Source organism: Heterodontus francisci, chromosome 6, assembly GCF_036365525.1.
Source record: "Heterodontus francisci isolate sHetFra1 chromosome 6, sHetFra1.hap1, whole genome shotgun sequence".
Taxonomy (NCBI): Eukaryota; Metazoa; Chordata; class Chondrichthyes; order Heterodontiformes; family Heterodontidae; genus Heterodontus; species Heterodontus francisci.
The window spans coordinates 17,456,781-17,476,759 of record NC_090376.1 but is presented as its reverse complement, the minus strand read 5'-3'; the positions used below and the strand labels follow the sequence as shown (position 1 = coordinate 17,476,759).

The window sequence follows — 19,979 nt, the reverse complement described above, 5'->3', positions numbered from 1 at the left end:
ACCTTATTCATTAGTCTATTATGGAGCACCTTATCGAAGGCCTTTTGAAAATCCAGATAAATTAGATCTACTGCATTATCAATGTCTACTCTGTCTGTTACCTCCTCAAAAAATTCAATAAGGTTGTCAAGCAAGACTTTCCAATTTGAAATCCATGCTGACTATTTATTATTATGTTTTCTTTTTAGATATTGTTCTATTCTCTCGTTTCCTCGGGATTCCATTGTTTTTCCTATCACCGATGTTAAGCTGACTGGTCTACAATTCCCTGGGCATGTTGTATCCCCCTTCTTAAATATAGGTATTATGTTAGCTATCCACCAGTCCTCTAGCACTAGACCTTTTTCTCATGAATTATTAAGTATGTGTAGTAATACCTCTGCTATCTTTTCCCAAGATTCTTTAAAAATGTATGCAATCCATCTGGACCAGGGGTCTCATCCTCTTTGAGTTTGATTAGTTTGTTCAATACTTCCCCTTTTTTTATTTTAGATGCACTTATCTCATTCCTCATCTCATCATTCAATCTCATGTCCACCTGTCCTATCTCCCTGGTAAATACTTGTGGTATTATACTGTCTATCCCTTAATGGCCCTATTCCCTTCCCAGATTTCCTTTTCTATTGATGTGCCAGCAACATATTTTAATATTTTGCTTTATGTTCCTTGATAATTTAATTTCATAGTGTGTCTTTGCCTTCCTTCTTTTTTAGTTCTCGCCTAATCTCGTCATAATCTCTCTTATCATGCTGTCAATGTACTTAATGTATGCCTCTTTCTCTGCCTTCAATTCTTCTCATGTCTTTATTCATCCATGGAGTCTCATTAGTGTTTATTCTGTTCTTTCCTATTTTTCCTGCACTTTGCAGTGGCGCAGTGGTTAGCACCGCAGCCTCACAGCTCCAGGGACCCGGGTTCGATTCTGGGTACTGCCTGTGCGGAGTTTGCAAGTTCTCCCTGTGTCTGCGTGGGTTTCCTCCGGGTGCTCCGGTTTCCTCCCACATGCCAAAGACTTGCAGGTTGATAGGTAAATTGGCCATTATAAATTGCCCCTAGTATAGGTAGGTGGTAGGGAAATATATAGGGACAGTTGGGGATGTGATAGGAATATGGGATTAGTGTAGGATTAGTATAAATGGGTGGTTGATGGTCGGCACAGACTCGGTGGGCCGAAGGGCCTGTTTCAGTGCTGTATCTCTAAACTAAACTAAACCCTTTGAAATGTTTCCCATTGTTGTTCTGCATTGTTGTTTTCCAATATTGTTGGAAGGTGAGCCTCTGTCTGTCCCCTGTATTACGAGGGTAGGGCCTCCTTTGACCTCCTGTACACCTACCTCCTGTGCACCTAACTCCGAAGAACCTCCCTTATGTCCCCCTCATTCCTGCACACCTATCTGCTGTGCACCTCTAGGGTGGTATGTTTTGCTTTACCCCATGGTGAGTTTGAAGGCGGGGAGGGGATTCTTTCGGGTGGGATGGTGGCGGATGTGGATCCCGCCATCTTCCTCCCTCCACCCCGATTAAGTTTGTGGCGGGAAGGCCCCTGGATGGCCTTCTCACCCTGTAACCAATTGAGGCCATTAAGGGGCAATTAATGCCCAATTAAAGGCCTCTTCCTACTGCTGCTGCTCTTAACCTAGCAGCAGGCAAGCCTGTTGCCATGTGTGGAGCACGACATGCAAACCCGTGCGGGGTTGCTTGCAGTTTCCTGGGTGTGGGGAGTGGGGGGTCTCTTGCTCAAAGGCACTCAGTGCCTGATAGAGGAACCTGACATCAGGAAGGGTGAGGTCTGCTGAGAGCCATCCCCACCCCGCCCTTGCTGCCGAACTCCCCTACACTCCCTTCTTCACAACTCCCACCCCACTAAACCCCTCCCGCCATCACTTACCTCTGGCCTGAGTTGCTTCACGATCCTGGGCCTCCGTTGGCGCTGGCAAGCAAAAGAGCTGCCAGCCTTTGATTGGCTGGCAGTTCTCAGCGGGTAGGACTTCCAATCCCTGGGGTCCTGATCCCAGGATAGGCCCACATATGGCCTGTCAAGTGCCTGAGTGCTTCGTAATATAGCAGGCCCTCCCCAAAGGAGGCAACACGGTCTCTCACCAGCTCTCCAGCCAGTGACAGAGACCCCTGTCACCTCCATAAAACTCTCCCCCTCCTGTGATCACACCATGGCACATCATCTCTGTCATGAATGGTGATGGTGTTCCTCTTCTGATGCACTGTCAAGCACATCCAACAAGACTCCCATCCTGGTACTGTCAGTTTGAAAGGTTTCAAAGTTTTGAAAAAGTTGTATCAACACAAGAACCTTCTGCCAAAGATTTGCCAGAGGGAACTGTGTCACAAGCTGTGATAAGTGAGCTTATATTTAGATGGGGCAATCACAACTTTAAATATCTGAGCCCTGGGAAACCCATGCTGCAGATTTTCAAAGCTATGTAAAAGTTAATGTGAAAAAACTTCATTAATGTCTCATAAGGATGTTAATTGCTGCGATCAGCACCCGCCTGCATTAAGGTCCTGACTTTGGCGAGTAGGTTTCTTGCAGGCATCAAAATGGACCTCCGTTGAACCCGGAAGTGACATTGGAGCCAGGCTATGGTAATGATCTAAAAATATTTTAACTACCTACTCAGCCCAAAACATCTGTTCTTCAGCCTTTAAAAAAACCCTCTGTGTTTACAACGTTCTCTGTTATTGTTACTGTTATGTGGGTGTTCATGGCCATTTTCCACCAGAAAACCATAAGACAAGTCAACTCAAGCATTCAGGTTGAGTGAAGATAGCTCTCTTGTCTTGGAGGCTGAATGTTGTGGTTTCAAGTCCCACTCCAGAGACTTGCACACAACATCAAGGCTGACACCTTAATGTAGTACTGAGGGAGTGCTGCACTGTCGGAGGTGTCATCTTTCAGATGAGATGTTAAACCAAGGCCCCATCTGAGAGAACATCAGATGGACCTCAAAGATCCCATGGCACTATTTCAAAGAAAAGCAGTGTTATCCTTCAACAAAAAATTACTAAAAACATGTTACCTAATCATTTTCCCATTGCTCTCTGTGGGACCTTGCCGTGGGCCAATTGACAAATGTGGAATTTCCTAAATTACATCAATGACTACAATTCAAAGTCCTTCAATGGCTGCAAAGCTCTTCAGGATGTCCTGAGATCATGAAAGGTAAGGTTTTCTTCATTTCCTAGACCTAAAGAGCAATATTGGCAGAAGCCTCAAATCAGGTCCTATTAGGATGGAAATGGTACAAGGAGGTCGTAAGATAGGAACATAAATTTAAATATATATATTACAACAGGTTAATGGGGTGAAAGCAACATGAAAGCAGTTAAAACTGCTGCAGTGCAATTACTGCTCTGATCTTGCTATATTCTCACCACCCACCATTTTATCTATGCAGTTTTTAAGTTGGCAGTGTTGCCCACTAAGCAGAGTGCTATAAATTCATTTGAATTCTACTTAACTCAAATTCAGGCAGGTCTCACCCTGTGCCAAAACCAGCTGTGAAACTGGCATGATTGGTCTCTGATTGCCACTGAAAGCACAAATTTAAGGGGCATTCATCTGGAGGTCATTGGATCATCACGATTTTTTTTTTTATTCGCTCATGGGATGTGGCGTCGCTGGCTAGGCCAGCATTTAATGCCTGTCCCTAACTGCCCTTGAGAAGGTGGTAGTGAACTACCTTCTTGAACCTCTGCAGTCCATGTGGGATAGGTACACCTACAGTGGTGTTAGGAAGGGAGTTCCAGGATTTTGACTCAGCGGCAGTGAAGGAACAGCGATATAGTTCCAAGTCAAGATGGTGTGTGGCTTGGAGGGGAATTTGCAGGTGGTGGTGTTCGCATGCATCTGCTGCCCTTGTCCTTCTAGTTGGTAGAAGTCACGGGTTTGGAAGGTGCTGTCTAAGGAGCCTTGATGTGTTGCTGCAGTGCATCTTGTAGATGGTACACACTGCTGCCAAAGTGTGTCAGTGATGGACGGAGGGAATGTTTATGGATGGGGTGCCAATCAAGCAGACTGCTTTGTCCTGGATGGTGTTGAGCTCCTTGAGTGTTGTTGGAGCTGCACCCATCCAGGCAAGTGGAGAGTTTTCTATCACACTCCTGACTTATGCCTTGTAGATGGCGGACAGGCTTTGGGGAGTCAGGAGGTGAGTTACTCAAAGAACAAAGAACAGTACAGCACAGGAACAGGCCATTCGGCCCTCCAAGCCTGCGCCGATCTTGATGCCTGCCTAAACTAAAACCTTCTGCACTTCCGGGGTCCATATCCCTCTATTCCCATCCTATTCATGTATTTGTCAAGATGCCTCTTAAACGTCTCTATGGTACCTGCTTCCACCACCTCCCCCGGCAACAAGTTCCAGGCACTCACCAACCTCTGTGTAAAGAACTTGCCTCGCACATCCCCTCTAAACTTTGCCCCTCTCACCTTAAACCTATGTCCCCTAGTAACTGACTCTTCCATCCTGGGAAAAAGCTTCTGACTATCCACTCTGTCCATGCCGCTTATAACTTTGTAAACCTCTATCATGTCGCCCCTCCACCTCCGTCATTCCAGTGAAAACAATCCGAGTTTATCCAACCTCTCCTCATAGCTAATGCCCTCCAGACCAGGCAACATCCTGGTAAACATCTTCTGTACCCTCTCCAAAGCCTCCACGTCCTTCTGGTAGTGTGGCGACCAGAATTGCACGCAATATTCTAAGTGTGGCCTAACTAAAGTTCTGTACAGCTGCAACATAACTTGCCTATTTTTATACTCGTCGCAGGATTCCAAGCCTCTGACCTGCTCTTGTAGCCACAGTAATTTATATGGTTACTCCTGTTCAGTTTCTGGTCAATGGTAACCCCCAGGATGTTGATAGTGGGGATTCAGCAATTGTAGTGCCATTAAATGTTGAGGGGAGATGGTTAGATTCGCTCTTGTTGGAGATAGTCATTGCCTGGCACTTGTGTGACGCGAATGTTACTTGCCACTTATCAGCCCAACCCTGTATATTGTCCAGATCTTGCTGCATTTCTACACAGACTGCGTCAATATCTGAGGAGTCACGAAGGGTGCTGAACATTGTGCAATCATCAGCGAACATGGCCACTTTTGACCTTATGATTGAAGGAAGGTCATTGATGAAACAGCTGAAGATGGTTGGGCCTAGGACACCAACCTGCAATGATGTCCTGGAACTGAGATGATTGATCTCCAACAATGACAACCATCTTCCTTTGCGCTAGGTACGACTCCAATCAGCAGAGATTTTTTCCCTGATCCCCATTGTCTCCAGTGTTGCGAGGGCTCCTTGATGCCATACTCGGACAAATGCTGCCTTGATGTCAAAGGCAGTCACTCTCACCTCACCTCTTGAGTTCAGCTCTTCTGTCCATGTTTGAACCAAGACTGTAATGAGGTCAGGAGCTGAGTGGCCCTGGCGGAATCCAAACTGAGCATCACGGAGCAGGTTATTGCTAAGCAAGTGCCACTTGCTGGCACTGTCAATGACACCTTCCATCACTTTACTGATGATTGAGAATAGATTGATGGGGCGGTAATTGGCCGGGTTGGATTTGTCCTGCTTTTTGTGTACAGGACATACCTAGGCAATTTTTGACATTTCCGGGTCGATGCCAGTGTTGTAGCCATACTGGAATAGCTTGGTTAGGGGCACTGCAAGTTCTGGAGCACAGGTCTTCAGTACTATTGCTGGCATGTGTTTAGGGCCCATAGCCTTTGCAGTGTCCAGTGCCTTCAGTCGTTTCTTGATGTCACAGCGAGTGAATCGAGTTGACTAAAGACTGGCATCTGTGATGCTGGGGACTTCACGAGGAGACTGAGATGGATCATCCACTCGGCACTTCTGGCTGAAGATTGTTGCAAATGCTTCAGTCTTATCTTTTGCACTGATATGTATACCAGTAAGCTGTTTGGATTGTTAGGACACTTTCAAACTTTCAGCTTATATCTGATATTTATCCTCAGCAAATACTATCTGATTATCATGGCTGTTTATTGCCAGTTTCATTTAGATACAGGAATAAGAGGAATAAGTGGAGTAAGAGGAGCTGCAGGAGCTGAACCAGTATATGTAGCAGCTGGATTGATTGAAAGGAAAAACAAAAAGACTTGTATTTATTTTTTATTCATTTATGGATTGTGTGCCTTGCTGGCAAGTCCAGCAATAATTGCCTGTCCCTAATTACCCTTGTGAAGATGATGATGAGCTGCCTTCTTGAACCACTACAGTCTGTGTGGGGTAGGTACACCCACAGTGCTTTTACGGAGGGTGTGGCAGGATTTTGGCTCAGCAACAGTGAAGCAACAGCAACATAGTTCCAAGTCAAGATGCAGTGTGTGACTTGGAGGAGAACATGTAGGTGGTGCTGTTCACATGCATCTGCTCCCCTTGTCCTTCTAGGTGGTACAGGTCACAAGTCTGGAACGTGCTGTCAAAGAAACCTTGGTGAATTGCTGAAGTGCATCTTGCAGATGTACATACTGCAGGCACCGGTCATGAAAGGAGTGAATGTTGATATAATGACCTCAGGACTTCCCAAAGTGCTTTGCAGCTAATGAAGTACCTTTTTGGAAGTGTAGTCACTGTTGTAATGTAGGAAATGCGACAGACAAATTGTGCACAGCAAGGTCCCACAAACAGCAATGTTCGTGTGATGTTGGGTGATTGATAAATGTTGGATAAGACACTGAGGAGAACTCCACTGCTCTTTGAAATAGTGCCATGGGTTTTTTTTTTACATCCAACTAGATGGAGCTTCAGTTTAACATCTCATAGAAAAGGCATGACCTCTGACAGTACAACACTCCCAGCACTGGAGTGTCAACTGAGATCTCATGCTCACCTTTATGAAAGGCGACATGAACCCACAACCTTCAGAGGTGAGAATGCTCCCAACTGAGCCACAGCTAATACCTAAGGTAAAGGCTGAGGGAGGGCGTGGGTGATGGAGATCGGGATTTAAAGCGACAGACAGCAAGACACAGATTCAGGATTCATATATTCTTAAACCTTTCAAACTTGGTGGCGTCCTGGTCCTTCAACCCCTCCCTGCCCCTGGTTGATACCATGAAGTTCAAAAATCTTAACACCTTTGTTTCAAGAATCTCAAAGATAACTGTTTATTCAAAACATCTCAGCGAGGCAACATTGGAAACAACAAACAGTCAAGGGCTCAGCAATCAGTTCCCAGCTTCATCAGTTCACCCTGTCCTCAGCAAGCCAATGTTTATTGTGGCCAGGGGAGGATTGATATACCAATGGTGTTGAATATATACATAAGACCTCATTCAGTGTAAGGCTCTGTTCAAGCACAGATTATTATACACTTAAAAAGACTGCAGTATTATTTAACAAGACAGTTCAACAGACATTAACATAAGAAGTATTTTCTGAAAGCACAGGAAAGCACTGCAGAGTTGGGTAAAGTACTTATTTGTGTGTATTCTGAATGCATTTTTTTCAATTTATCATTGCAAATGTATTTGATGTAAAAAGAAGTAATCCTAAAAACTGTATAACACATATTCAATACTAATGCTTTGGTGAAAACAAACAAGCTAATTATGAGAATGTAAAAGATTAGGAGAGAATTACAATCCATTCAGCCCACCCTGCTGATACTATCATTTCATCTCCCTTAAATTATATATATTCATAAATATATATATATACAGAGAGGTCATATCCAACTTGCTCATTCATTATTTTTGTCTTCCTTTTGGAAGGAGGGTGAAGTATAAAGAACAACAGCATGCCAATGAGGTTTATATCAAATTGATTGCTTCAAGAGAATATCACTTTAAACAAAATTGCAGGAATTTGCCAAGGGGTCATCAGATCAAACCAATAAACGGTAAATTTAGGACTGATATATCAGAAACCTCCCCGTGCACACAGTGATCAACATGTAGAATGGATTCCCTGATAGGGTAGTGGAGGCAACTCTATTGAAACAATTGGCTGCTGCACTGGGGAGAGTTTAGGGTCATTCTGATTGAATGAAAAAAGATCGGCCAAATCACTATTGTGTAAACACATCAGCCACATTTAGAAGTAGTGAATTTCAATACAAGACAATTGTCTGGAATTTCCTTTATCACTTTTTCTTCTAAAAGAAATTGAAGAAAAATTCCAAAAAAGAAGCTAAGCGATCTCTCAAGACCTTCTCATCTGGTTATCGTCCCACTGTTGTTAACTTCTAGTTCTCTGCCCTTTAAAACAACAATCCCTTCAATCGCCAACTAACTTCGATTCTAACTTATCTCTCTGCGTCATCGTGAAACAGAAGTTTGTGAGTCACATTCTCCGTCTGCAGCACCTGCTGATAGAACCGACCTCCGACAGAGCATGCAGCTCAGAAAACTGACCCAAGTAACACATTAGAAGACATGAATTTTTATGGAATGTATTCTTTAAAAAACATTGATAGATTAAAACTTGATTGAGAAAGATTTTCTTTGCAGGCACTACACAAAGGATTTTGGTGTCTGTGTTTTGAAATGTGATCATCTGTGGGTTGTAGTGTTATTAGCAACTCCTTCAACTTTATTTTTGTGAGAATTTTTTTCTTTTTCAGTTTCCACTTCCTCAATGTTGACGACGAAAGCAGCAACATAAAGTGGATAGCACACAGGATGGTGTGTATTCATACTAGATAATGCATAGGCCATAATGTGCTATGACTGGTAACACATGGACTATGATAACACATGAGGTAGTGTGTATGCATACTGAGCTGGCATGTGTCACATAACAAGGAAAGGTGATGAGAATGTTTTTATGCAGATGGCTGTTAAGGCACAGAAACTGTGGTGGAAACAGAATTTATAATAGAAGTATTCTATTACACAGTGCTGACACCCCTCACTTTGTGGAGCATTAAGTTTCGCCAAAAGACAAATAATTTCTTTGATCAACTATTTTTTTTATCAAGTTTAATTGGCATCAATTACTTTGTTGGTGAGTCTGCAGCAGGAACCGGCAACACAAGTTTAAAACCCTCCTGCCTTAGCATGCAAAGATCGCTAATTACCGCACAGAACCCAATTAGCCTAAGCAAACTACCACTGCAACTAAAAATGGCAAGACTCATGCAACAGTTATAAGTAAAAAGCAAAAGACATATACAAATACAAAAGCACAGATGCAAGAAGGCAGCAATGTAATCTCGGAAACCAGATCAGGTACAATAACCACAAATCAGATCTCATGATCTATGATGTCAATTGACCTTTATTATACTGTAGACTTTTGAGCTCTCACGCTCTCTCTAACTTTAAATACCTTTACTGTTCTAGCAGTTTTTTTGACCGCAAAAACTCTCTGGTTGGCCAAAGAAAATGGGCGGTGGGTTCTTTTAAAATCCTCAATCCACATTGCACCCAATTTACCCTCCCGGTGTCCTGTTGAGTCTTTATTGACCAACTGCTGACTATCTCCAATGTAGCTTCACTCATTAGAGAGTGGATGCCCCTCTTCATTCAGATGGCTACCTCTGAAGCAGAGGTGTAATGCTACACAAACACCTTTAGATATTTGATAATTCACTCCGTTATTGATTTATTCTGTTTATTTTCTTTTGGAATGGGGGCAGTGGAAGTTCTAATGTGCATATTAGGCTGCAAATCCATTTAGGATTTCATTCATTAATGAAAATTGATCGTGACATTGCAGAGTTTCCAAAGCCAAAGATGTGGGCATTGCTGGGAAGGTGAGCATTTATTGCCCATCCTTAATGGTCTTTGAGAAGGTGGTGATGAGCCACTTTCTTGAACTGCTGCAGTCCATGTGGTGCAGGTACACCCACAGTGCACTAGTGAGGGAGTTCCAGGATTTTGACCCAGCGACTATGAAGGAACAGTGATAGATTTACAATCGGGATGGTGTGTGGCTCGTAGGAGAACTTGGAGGTGGTGGTGTTCCCATGGGACTGTTGTCCTTGACTGTCTAGATGGTAGAGGTCGCAGTTTGGAAGGTGTTGTCGAAGGAGCCTTGGTGAGTTGCTGCACTGCATCTTGTAGGTGGTACACACTGCAGCCATGGTGCACCAATAATGGAGACAATGAATGTTTGAGGTTGTGGATGGGGTGCCAATCAAGTGGGCGTCTTTTTCCTGGATGGTGTCGAGTTTCCTGCATATTGTTGGAGCTGCACTCATTGAGGTAAGTGGAGAGTATTCCGTCACACTCCTGACTTGTGCCTTGTAGTTGGTGGGAAGGCTTTGGGGAGTCAGGAATACAAATAGCAATATGAACATATTCTCAAATTCGTTAGATGATGGAATAAATTCTAGTCTTCAATGCTTGCGCAGTAATCTGGAATTAAAATTGGACAGGTTTTGTACTGGGTGGATTAGCATCAGATTACTGCCCAGGCTCAGGCAGGAAAGACAGGAATTTACCCCATATGTTATGTAACAAAACTAACATTATGTGGAAATAAGTTGAACACAAGTTATGAAAAATAGTTCTCCACAAGGTACCAGCAACTTAACAAAATTTTAAACTGCAAGACATATTAGAACTACCAGCAGCATAAAAGAACGTCAGAATGAAGTACCTGAGTATACCCTCAAGAACTGTGATGCGTTGCTCAGAAGCAGATAAACATCTTGTTTTACAGTAATGTTCAGATTGATTCCAATGATTTGAGATCTATCCTGATGAAATGATCGAACACTTATATCCCTGGGCAAAATGCATAATGCAGAGTAGGATGAGAACAAGTGAAGAAAGTGTGGATGGCGATGAGACAAGTTGTTTCTTTCACTAGTTTTTTTTATTGATTTTCATTCAAAACTTTTTTTTACTCCTATCCTGAAGCCAGTGACCTTTTCTGGAATATGACTTCACAGGCATTAGATGTTTTCCTGTATCTCGTCCCTGGTAATCATCTTCCATGCAGGAATCTGCATGCTGAGTCCTGACAGGCAATTCAACTGTAGCGACATCACAGCTGATCTCAATTTGCACCATCGTAACTCCCAGCAAGTCCCATTCACCTATCACCCATGTGCTAGCTGACCTACATTGGCTCCCAGTCCAATAGTGCCTCAAATTTAAAATTCTCATCCTTGTGTTCAAATGCCTCAATGGCCTCACTACTATGTATCTCTGTTTTCTCCTCCAGCCCTATAATCCACCGAGACATTTGCACTCGTCCAATTCTGGCCTCTTGGGCATTCCTGATTTCCATCATTCCACCATTGATGGCCGTGCCTTCAGCTACTTGGCCTGAAGCATAGGAATTCCCTCCCTAAACGTCCCCGCATGTCTACCTGTCTCTCTGGCTTGAAAATGTACCTTAAAATGTATCTCTTTGACCAAGCTTTGATCACCTGTCCTAATATCTCCTTCTGTGGCTCAGTGTCAAATTGTGTCTGATTGCACTCCTGTGAAGTGCCTTCAGGTGGTTTATGCTGTCCCCCACGGCAGCTTTGGAGGTGAGGACAGCATATCATTGGGTGGGATGGTGGTGGAGGGAGGACCTTGCCACCTTCCTGCCTCCACCAAAATTAAGTCCTGTGATGGCCTTCCCATCCCACCACCAATTGAGGCCCTTAACTGAGCAATTAATTCCCAATTAAGGGCCTCATCCCACCACTGCCACAATTAGCCATGTGTTGGGCGGCCCTGTCATCACACAGGAAGCAGGGCAAGAAAAAACGTGCGGAAGGCTTGCCATCTACAGGGTGGGGAGGGGAGGTCCCTCATTAAATGGTCTGGTATTGGGAATGGGGGCCTGATGAGAGTCACCCTCCTGCCCTTTCTACCAACCCCCCTACACCCCCCTCCCCCATGACCTCCACTCTGCAAGACCCCTACCGCCCTGACCTACCTATGGCCTGGGCCCAGTGCCGCTCCTGGGCCTCGGTGGGTGCTCCACCAGCAGCAGCCACTGCCTCCACGGTGGCGTTGCTCAGTTAAAGAGGTGGCGGCCTCTGATTGGCCAGCAGCTCTTAGAAGGCAGGACTTCCATTGCTGGGGCTCTTGATCCCATGGAAGGCCCACCACTGTCCAGTTAATTGCCTAATTGGCACTTGATTCGGCGGGACTCCCACAGATGGGGTGCCGTAGGGTTCTCGGCAGTACTTTTTCCAAACATCAAGACCCCTGTTGCGCAGATAAATCCTGGCCATCATTTCTGCTGATCCTTGACTTTGTGTTAAATCTTTGCACTTCCATTAAATGATCTCAACCCCTTTGAAAACTGTTCACAATTGACTTCTTCCTCTAAATGTGCAACGATACTCTTATCCCGAAGTATTAGTGCAGAACAAGACAGATGCAGGCATATGACAACAAACATTCCCACTTATAATACTGCGAAAGAAATGAAGGACCATGTGCATGAAGAATGTGCTCAAAGACAGCTTAAGCCTAATTTGAAGTACCTCATTTGCCACTATCTCTTATTTATGTTGTCCTTGACACAAATATTAAGAAATGTATTACAAATAACAATGAAAACTGTTGCAGCTGGTTGGACTGTTATCTGCAATATACAATAGTTTTAATAATAGACAACATAAAGTTGCACTGTACTGAGCAGTATCATAGCTTTCACATTGCCGACTAATCCCTGAGGGTAATGTTAATCTGAGAGTGGGCATCTGACAAAAAGCAACATTTTGTGGATGCTGGAAATCTGAAATAAAATCAGAAGTGCTGTAAACTACTCAGCATTTCAGGCAAGCATCTGCAGAGAGAGGGAGGCTGGAGTTATCTTTAAGGGTCAACGAGCCCTCATCAGGAATCTTGGCCGATTTTTAAGAACTGAGAATTAAAAACAAATCCTATAATTCTCCTTGCCCCCCCCACCCCCCACATCAAATTGCCTTAGGCCCAAGTCCCCTCTGCTACATTCATCTTCCACCCAGGGCCTGAGGTTGACTGTATTTTGGACTCTTCCATTAACACTCTCAATGAATAACTGGTGAAGTTCATGCTTGTGCATACCAGTACAGGTGATTTTCCAACCCCAATCCTCTCTGTCACCAAAGAAAACAAGGATTTTCTTATCACAATAGCCTCTGGTGACAAGCCTTAACTATGAAATGGGAAAACCAAATCAATTATTGTGAGCATGCTCAAACATGCATCGAATCTGAGAATTAATCTCAGCCCTGTCGTTTTGGAATTCAGCCATCTACTGCCAGAGCTGCTGGATCACTACCCGTTCTCAATATTGGTTTCATTATTAATTTCTAAACTCTGCAATAAAATAACCAAGGAATATTCCCATCAGATAAATCTTCACATTGCACTCTCTTTCAGTTCTAATCTATGCTGATCCATTTGTTATACTTAAACAGCGCTGCAACTCCAGAACTTCAGAATGGTGATTTTGCAACCCAGATCTCATTGAGAGAATGCTCTCCCTTCTGTATTCCGTGAAACTTCCTTGACTTGAGATGTATGGTATTCCGAAGTATGCTCTTAGCTTCTTACGAAACTCTTTGGAGGCAAAATAGTAAATGAAGGGATCGAGGCAGCTATTTAAGCAGCTCAGGGTGAGGGTGACTTTGTAGGCAGCGTAAATTCCTTTATCAAGAAAGACCCGGTTAATGATATGGACGATAAGGATAAAGTTGTTAGGTGCGAAGCAAGTTACAAACACCAAGAGCACGATTGAAGCTAAGCTAATGGCTCTCTTCTTTTGTGCATTGGCATAACTTGAAGAGCTCTTGATCAGTTTGGCAATGATTCCAATATAACAGTACACGGTGATGCAAAATGGAATCATGAAAAGGATCCCAAAAAAGGTGAAGAGAAAGGCTGCCCAGGCCCCTTGGGAAGGAAGCATGTCCTTCTTCAGAATGTCAAAGCACGTGGTAATATTGAGCTTGTGAACTTCATATGTCAAATCTGTTATCTCCAGTGGCAGCAAAACAATAAGGATGAGAGCCCACATTCCTAAGCAAATCGCAATTGCGTACCTCTTTGTCCGCCATCTGGCACAATGCATCGGTTTCACTACTCCTATGTAGCGGTCCAAACTAATGCAAGTCATCGTTAAGATTGAACAATACATGTTAGCATAGAACAGCACGGTAACCACATTACACAGGTTAACTCCAAAGGCCCAGTTGTTTCCATTCCAGTGGTATGCACTCTGAAAGGGCAAAAAGATAGCAAGCACGAGATCGGTGATGGTGAGGTTGATCATGAATATGATGGATGGTGTCTTTGGTTGCGTTTGGCAGAGAAGGAACAAGGAGAACCCATTTCCAGGCAGACTGATGACAACAACAATGATGTAAAAGACAGGTAGAGTGTTCTTAATGATATTATTTGAGAGCATTTCCAAAGTATCATTATCCAGCTGGCTTCCATTCATGGCCATGATGAAATGAAGCAAAGGTAATCAGAAGCTTCTTAAACCACAACAAAAGGACAGATTTTCTTCTGACTTAAAAGGAGGAAAGGACACAACGTTAATAACAATAATTCATAAATAGACTCCACAAAAGAAAAAAACTTTAGATGTTAACATGAGAAAAGAAACATCCATATTTGCATGCAAACTTTATACACGTTCGGACTGCAGCAGTTCAAGAAGTAGGCCCACTGCCACATTCTGAAGGGAAACTAGGGATGGGCAACAAATCAGTCTTGCCAATGATGCCCACATCCTGAGAATAGATGAAATGAGCAACCCTGATTGGAACTAGAAATCAAATGGTTTTCTGACTCTCACTATCCACCCTATCTAACCCTCTGATTATCTTATATATCTCTATTAAGTCACCTCTCCTCCTCCTTCTCTCCAACGAAAACAACCTCAAGTCCCTCAGCCTTTCCTCGTAAGACCTTCCCTCCATACCAGGCAACATCCAGGTAAATCTCCTCTGCACCCTTTCCAAAGCTCCCACATACTTCCTATAATGCGATGACCAGAACTGCACGCAATACTCCAGGTGCGGTCTCACCAGAGTTTTGTACAGCTGCAGCATGACCTCGTGGCTCCGAAACTCGGTTGTGGATCGTGCCGAAGGATGTTGTAGGTTACAGAGGGACATAGATAGGCTGCAGAGCTGGGCTGAGAGATGGCAAATGGAGTTTAATGCGGAAAAGTGTGAGGTGATTCACTTCGGAAGGAGTAACAGGATTGCAGAATACTGGGCTAATGGGAAGATTCTTGGTAGTGTAGATGAGCAGAGAGATCTTGGTGTCCAGGTACATAAATCCCTGAAAGTTGCCACCCAGGTTAATAGAGCTGTTAAGAAGGCATATGGTGTGTTCGCTTTTATTAGTAGGGGGATCTAGCTTTAAGTTGAGGGGTGATAGATATAGGACAGATGTTAGAGGTAGTTCCTTTACTCAGAGAGTAGTAGGGGCGTGGAACGTCCTGCCTGCAACAGTAGTAGACTCGCCAACTTTAAGGGCATTTAAGTGGTCATTGGATAGACATATGGATGAAAATGGAATAGTGTAGGTCAGATGGTTTCACAGGTCGGCGCAACATCGAGGGCCGAAGGGCCTGTACTGCGCTGTAATGTTCTATGTTCTATGTTCTATGCTACAGTTATAAACAGAATGATTAATTTTACCGGAGCAATTAATATTGGAAAATGTCACTGGGATTTATGATTAAAATTAATTACTACAACCAATAATAAGCTGCATTTATATCAACGCATCAACATCGTAAAATATCCTAACATTTTTCACAGGAGTGGAATCAGACTAAATTTGACACCAAATTATAAAAAGAGGTATTAGGATAGAGGACCAAAAGCTGAATCAAAGAAGTAGGTTTTAAGGAGGGTCTTAAAGGAAAGAGAGTTGTAGAGGTTTAGGGAGGGAATTCCACAGCTTAGGACCTAGGCAGCTGAAGCCAGCAGTGGAGCGATGAAAATCAGGGATGCGCAATAGGTCAGAATTGAATAAGTGTGAAGATCTCGGAGGGTTGTCAGGATGAAAGAGGTTACAGAAATGGGAGGAATGAGGCCATGAAGGGATTTGAAAATAAAGATGAGAATTTTAAAATCAAGACATTGCTGGATAGGGAGCCAATATAGGTCAGCGAGCACAGGGGTGATGAATGCATGGGACTTGGTGCGAGTTACAAGTTGGGCAGCAGTATTTTGGATGAGTTCAAGTTTATTCCTGGTGTAAGGTGAGAATTTGTCTAGGAGAGGGTTGGATAGTCAAGATTAGAGGTATGCCCATTTTTACAGGAGGAGCACTGTTTGTTTTTAAGAGCGAGATAAATCACAAGATCATAAGCTAGGTTTAGATGAAGAAAGCCAGTCACCCCATTCTAACTCAGAAAAACAAAGCAGGGCACAGGTGTACACCAAAGAGATGAAACTGCACTTCAAATGACCATAGAACCATAGCAAGGTTACGGCACAGAAGGAGGCCATTCAGCCCATCGTGTCGTGCTGCCCAATCTAATCCCACCTTCCAGCACCTGGTCTGTAGCCTTGCAGGTTACAGCACTTCAGGTGCATGTCCAGGTACCTTTTAAAAGTGTTGAAGGTTTCTGCCTCCACCACCAACCCAGGCAGTGAATTTCAGACACTCAACACCCTCTGGGTGAAAAAGGTTTTCCTCATGTCCCCTCTAATCTTTCTACCAATCTGTGTCCCCTGGTAATTGACCTCTCTGCTAGGGGAAACAGGTCCTTCCTGTCTGTTCTATCTTGGCCCCTCATAATTTTGTACACCTCAATTAAGTCACCCGTCAGCCACCTCTGTTCTAAGGAAAACAACCCTAGCTGATCCAATCTTTCCTCATAGCTGCAACTTTCAAGCCCTTGGCAGGTCTGTCATTTCAGAGAAAAGGGGTCCTAGTCTCTCTCTTTTCTCAGATACCACACATTTCCTGTATGCTGTTTTTGTTTCAGATTTTTATTATTTGCAGACTTCTCCTTTTTATCTAATCCACCCCAACTGTACGCCAACTCAACCTTGACAAAGCATTCTCAACTGCACAAAACTGAATGTCTCGATTCCCAAACAGCCATCTTGCGACTTCTCTGAGGCTGAGTGTATTTGGGCTGAGATGAGGCTGAGACAAACGAATTTAACAAACAGTTTTTATAGGAAAAAAAATTGGCTTAAGGGCAAAAAACAGGGAATCGTAGTATATGGCTGCTTTTCAGACTGGCGAATGGTAGTCAGTGGTGTTCCCCAAGGGTCAGTGCTGGGACCACTGCTTTTTATATATAAATGTCAGATTTTGGAATACAGAGTAAAATTTGCAAACAGCGAGGATGATAGAAATCGACTGCAAGAGGACATAGACAGGCTAGCAGAATGGGCAGACAAGTGACAGATGGAATTTAATACAGAGAAGTGTAAAGTGATGCATTTTGACAGAAGGGATAGGGTGAGGCAATATAGACTTAATGGTGCAGTTCTAAAGAGTGTGCAGAGACAAAAGGACCTGTGGGTTCATGTGCATAGATCTTTGAAGGTGGCAGACATATTGAGAGAGTAATTATCAAAGCATATGGGATCCTGAGCTTCATAAATAGAGGTATTGAGTACAAAAGCAGGGAAGTTATGCTGAGTTGTTCTAAAGCTCTGGTTAGGCCATAACTAGAGTATTGTTTCCAGTTCTGGTCATCACACTTTATGAAGGATGTAAGGGTCCTTGACAGTGTGCAGAGGAGATGTTTCAGAATGGTTCCAGGGATGAGGGAATTTAGTTACAAGGTTAGGTTGGAGAAGCTGGGGGTTGTTCTCCTTAGGGCAAAGGATATTGAGCAGCGATTTGGTAGAGGCGTACAAGCTTATTACAGGTTTGGATAGGGTAAACAAAGCAAAGCTGTTCCTGTTAGCTGATGGTACAAGGACTAAGGGCACAGATTTAAGGTTTTGGGCAGGAGATGCAAGGCCAAGGTGAGGAAAAACATTTTTATGCAGCAGGTGGTAATGACCTGGAACTCGCTGCCCACAAGGGTGGTGGACGTGGAGACGATCAATAATTACAAAAGGAAATTGTGTAGGCACTTGAGGGAAATAGACTTGCAGGGCTACAGGGTTAGGGTGGGAGACTGGGACTGATTGGATTGCTCTACAGAGAGTTGGCATGGTTTCAATGGGCCAAATGTCCTCCTTCTGTGCTATAAAGACTCTACGAGGAGGAGCCCCTTTGACACCTTCATTCTGGGCTTGATTTAAGAAAATAGCAACAGAAGGAGATCATTCAGTCCCTCAAGTCTGTTCCACCATTCAATTAGATCATGGCTGTTTTGAATCTCAACTCCATTTTCTCTTGATTTTGTATCTCAATATTACTGAACAAAGATCTATCAATCTCAGTTTTGATGTTTTCAATTGACTCAGACTCAATTGCTTTTTGGGGTAGAGAGTTCCAGATTTTCACTCCCCTTGGTGTGAAGAAGTGCTTCCTGCCAGTATCTCTCAATCGCCTAGCTCTAATTCGAAGGCTTATGGGCCCTTATTCTCGACTTCCCCACCAGGGGAAATAGTTTCTATCCACCCTGTCAACACATTTAATTATCTTAATCAGCTCAATTAGGTCACCAGTTAATCTTTTGCACTCAAAGGAATATGAGCCCAGTCTATGCAACCTGTCCTCATAATTTAACCCTTTTTGCCATTGTATCATTCTGGCGAATTGGCACTGGACCTTAACCAAGCCCCCAGAAGCAAAAGGTGTTCAAACCACCTCAGACATCAAATGATTTGAGATTATATATCTAATTAAAATAGATTAATAAATACCAAAAACGTATTAACCTTTTAAAGCAGGTTACTTGGTTTCCCCCCCAGAAGATACTGGGTAGTTCGAAAGGGCTCCAATATATTCAGAAGCCTTTCAACACTGTTAGTTGAGCTTCTTTTCAGACTGCATGGTGGCACTGATCCTAATCTTTATCTCAATGATCCTGTAATACAGAAAGCACATTTCTTTTAGTCAAGCAGAGCTTGAACAGCAAGTGTGATGCAAAAGTGTGGTTGTTTTATTTTTAGTCTTTGAGGCAGTAGGTTGTGAGTTTGAAACCCACCTTTGGACCTGATCAGATAAATTAGACCAACGTTTCAGGGCATTATCAATAGAGGTGTCCCCTTTTAAGTAAGTCGTTGAACCGAGCATGCTTAGGTAGACATAAAAAATCCCATGCCACTAACTGCAGAAGCACAGTAAAGTCTCCCAATGCCCGGGTCAACACTCCTTTCACCACCACCAAAAATATATTATCCAACTATTAATTCATTTGCTGTCTATGGGGCCTTACTCTATACAGATTTGCTGCCAATGCTTGTCCGTATCTCAGCAGTGGCTAGACTTCAACCAATAAGTGAACTGCTCTGGAACATTCTAAGGATGTGATAAGGTGCTATATAAATGCAAGTTCTTCCTTTGTTTCTCTTTAACAGAGACAATTTCTTGGAAAAATCTCAATAATATTTGTCCTCTACTATTTCTGATGCGCCCAAAGATGTATACAGTTAGCATTTCAAAGCTGAGACCTTTGCTAGTCACTGATCACCCACATAGTCACTTTTATTTTGAAACATGATTGGGAAAGCAGTTTTTTTGGGTACAGTTTGCAGTGATCTCACCTCCAAGTCAGCACATTGATGGTTTGAACACTGTGTACACTGGCTGTTTGTGGACACTGTGTAGCACTTAGGGAGTGCTGTATTGTCAGAGTAACAATCTGTCAATGCGATGTTGAGCCAAAGTTCCATCTACGTATTCAAGTACTTATAAGGGACCTCTATATGTTGGCCAATACTTCTCAATCAACACCATTAAAAACAAAGAATGGGTCATTATTCATCTCAAATTATGGTACCTTTTGTGCAAAATCGCTACTACATTCGCTTCGACAACAATGATGATTAATCTCTGGATTAATAATCTGGAGATGGTGAGTTCAAATCTCACCATCTCTGGATTATTAAAAAGACGAAAATAAATCTGGAATTAAAAGTTGGTATCAGTAAAGGTGATCATGCAGGTGCAT

At 43.2% G+C, this 19,979-nt stretch overlaps 1 protein-coding gene across 12 annotated transcripts in view; it reads right to left on the bottom strand.

Annotated features, from left to right (window-relative positions):
* Positions 1-8,670: 8,670 nt before the first annotated feature.
* LOC137371154 (P2Y purinoceptor 8-like) overlaps positions 8,671-19,979 on the bottom strand; it is a 35,068-nt gene continuing 23,759 nt past the window's right edge. For 8 of the 12 annotated variants that reach the window (XM_068033199.1, XM_068033197.1, XM_068033200.1 and 5 more), the window contains 2 exons: positions 18,745-18,893; positions 8,671-14,438 (listed from right to left, as the gene is read on the bottom strand). In XM_068033199.1, the coding sequence (XP_067889300.1) occupies positions 13,311-14,372 (1,062 nt within the window). In that variant the 5' untranslated portion in view covers positions 14,373-14,438; positions 18,745-18,893 and the 3' untranslated portion in view covers positions 8,671-13,310. The remainder of the gene's footprint in view (positions 14,439-18,744; positions 18,894-19,979) is intronic. The other 4 variants (XM_068033203.1, XM_068033205.1, XM_068033202.1 and 1 more) reach the window with 3 other exon arrangements.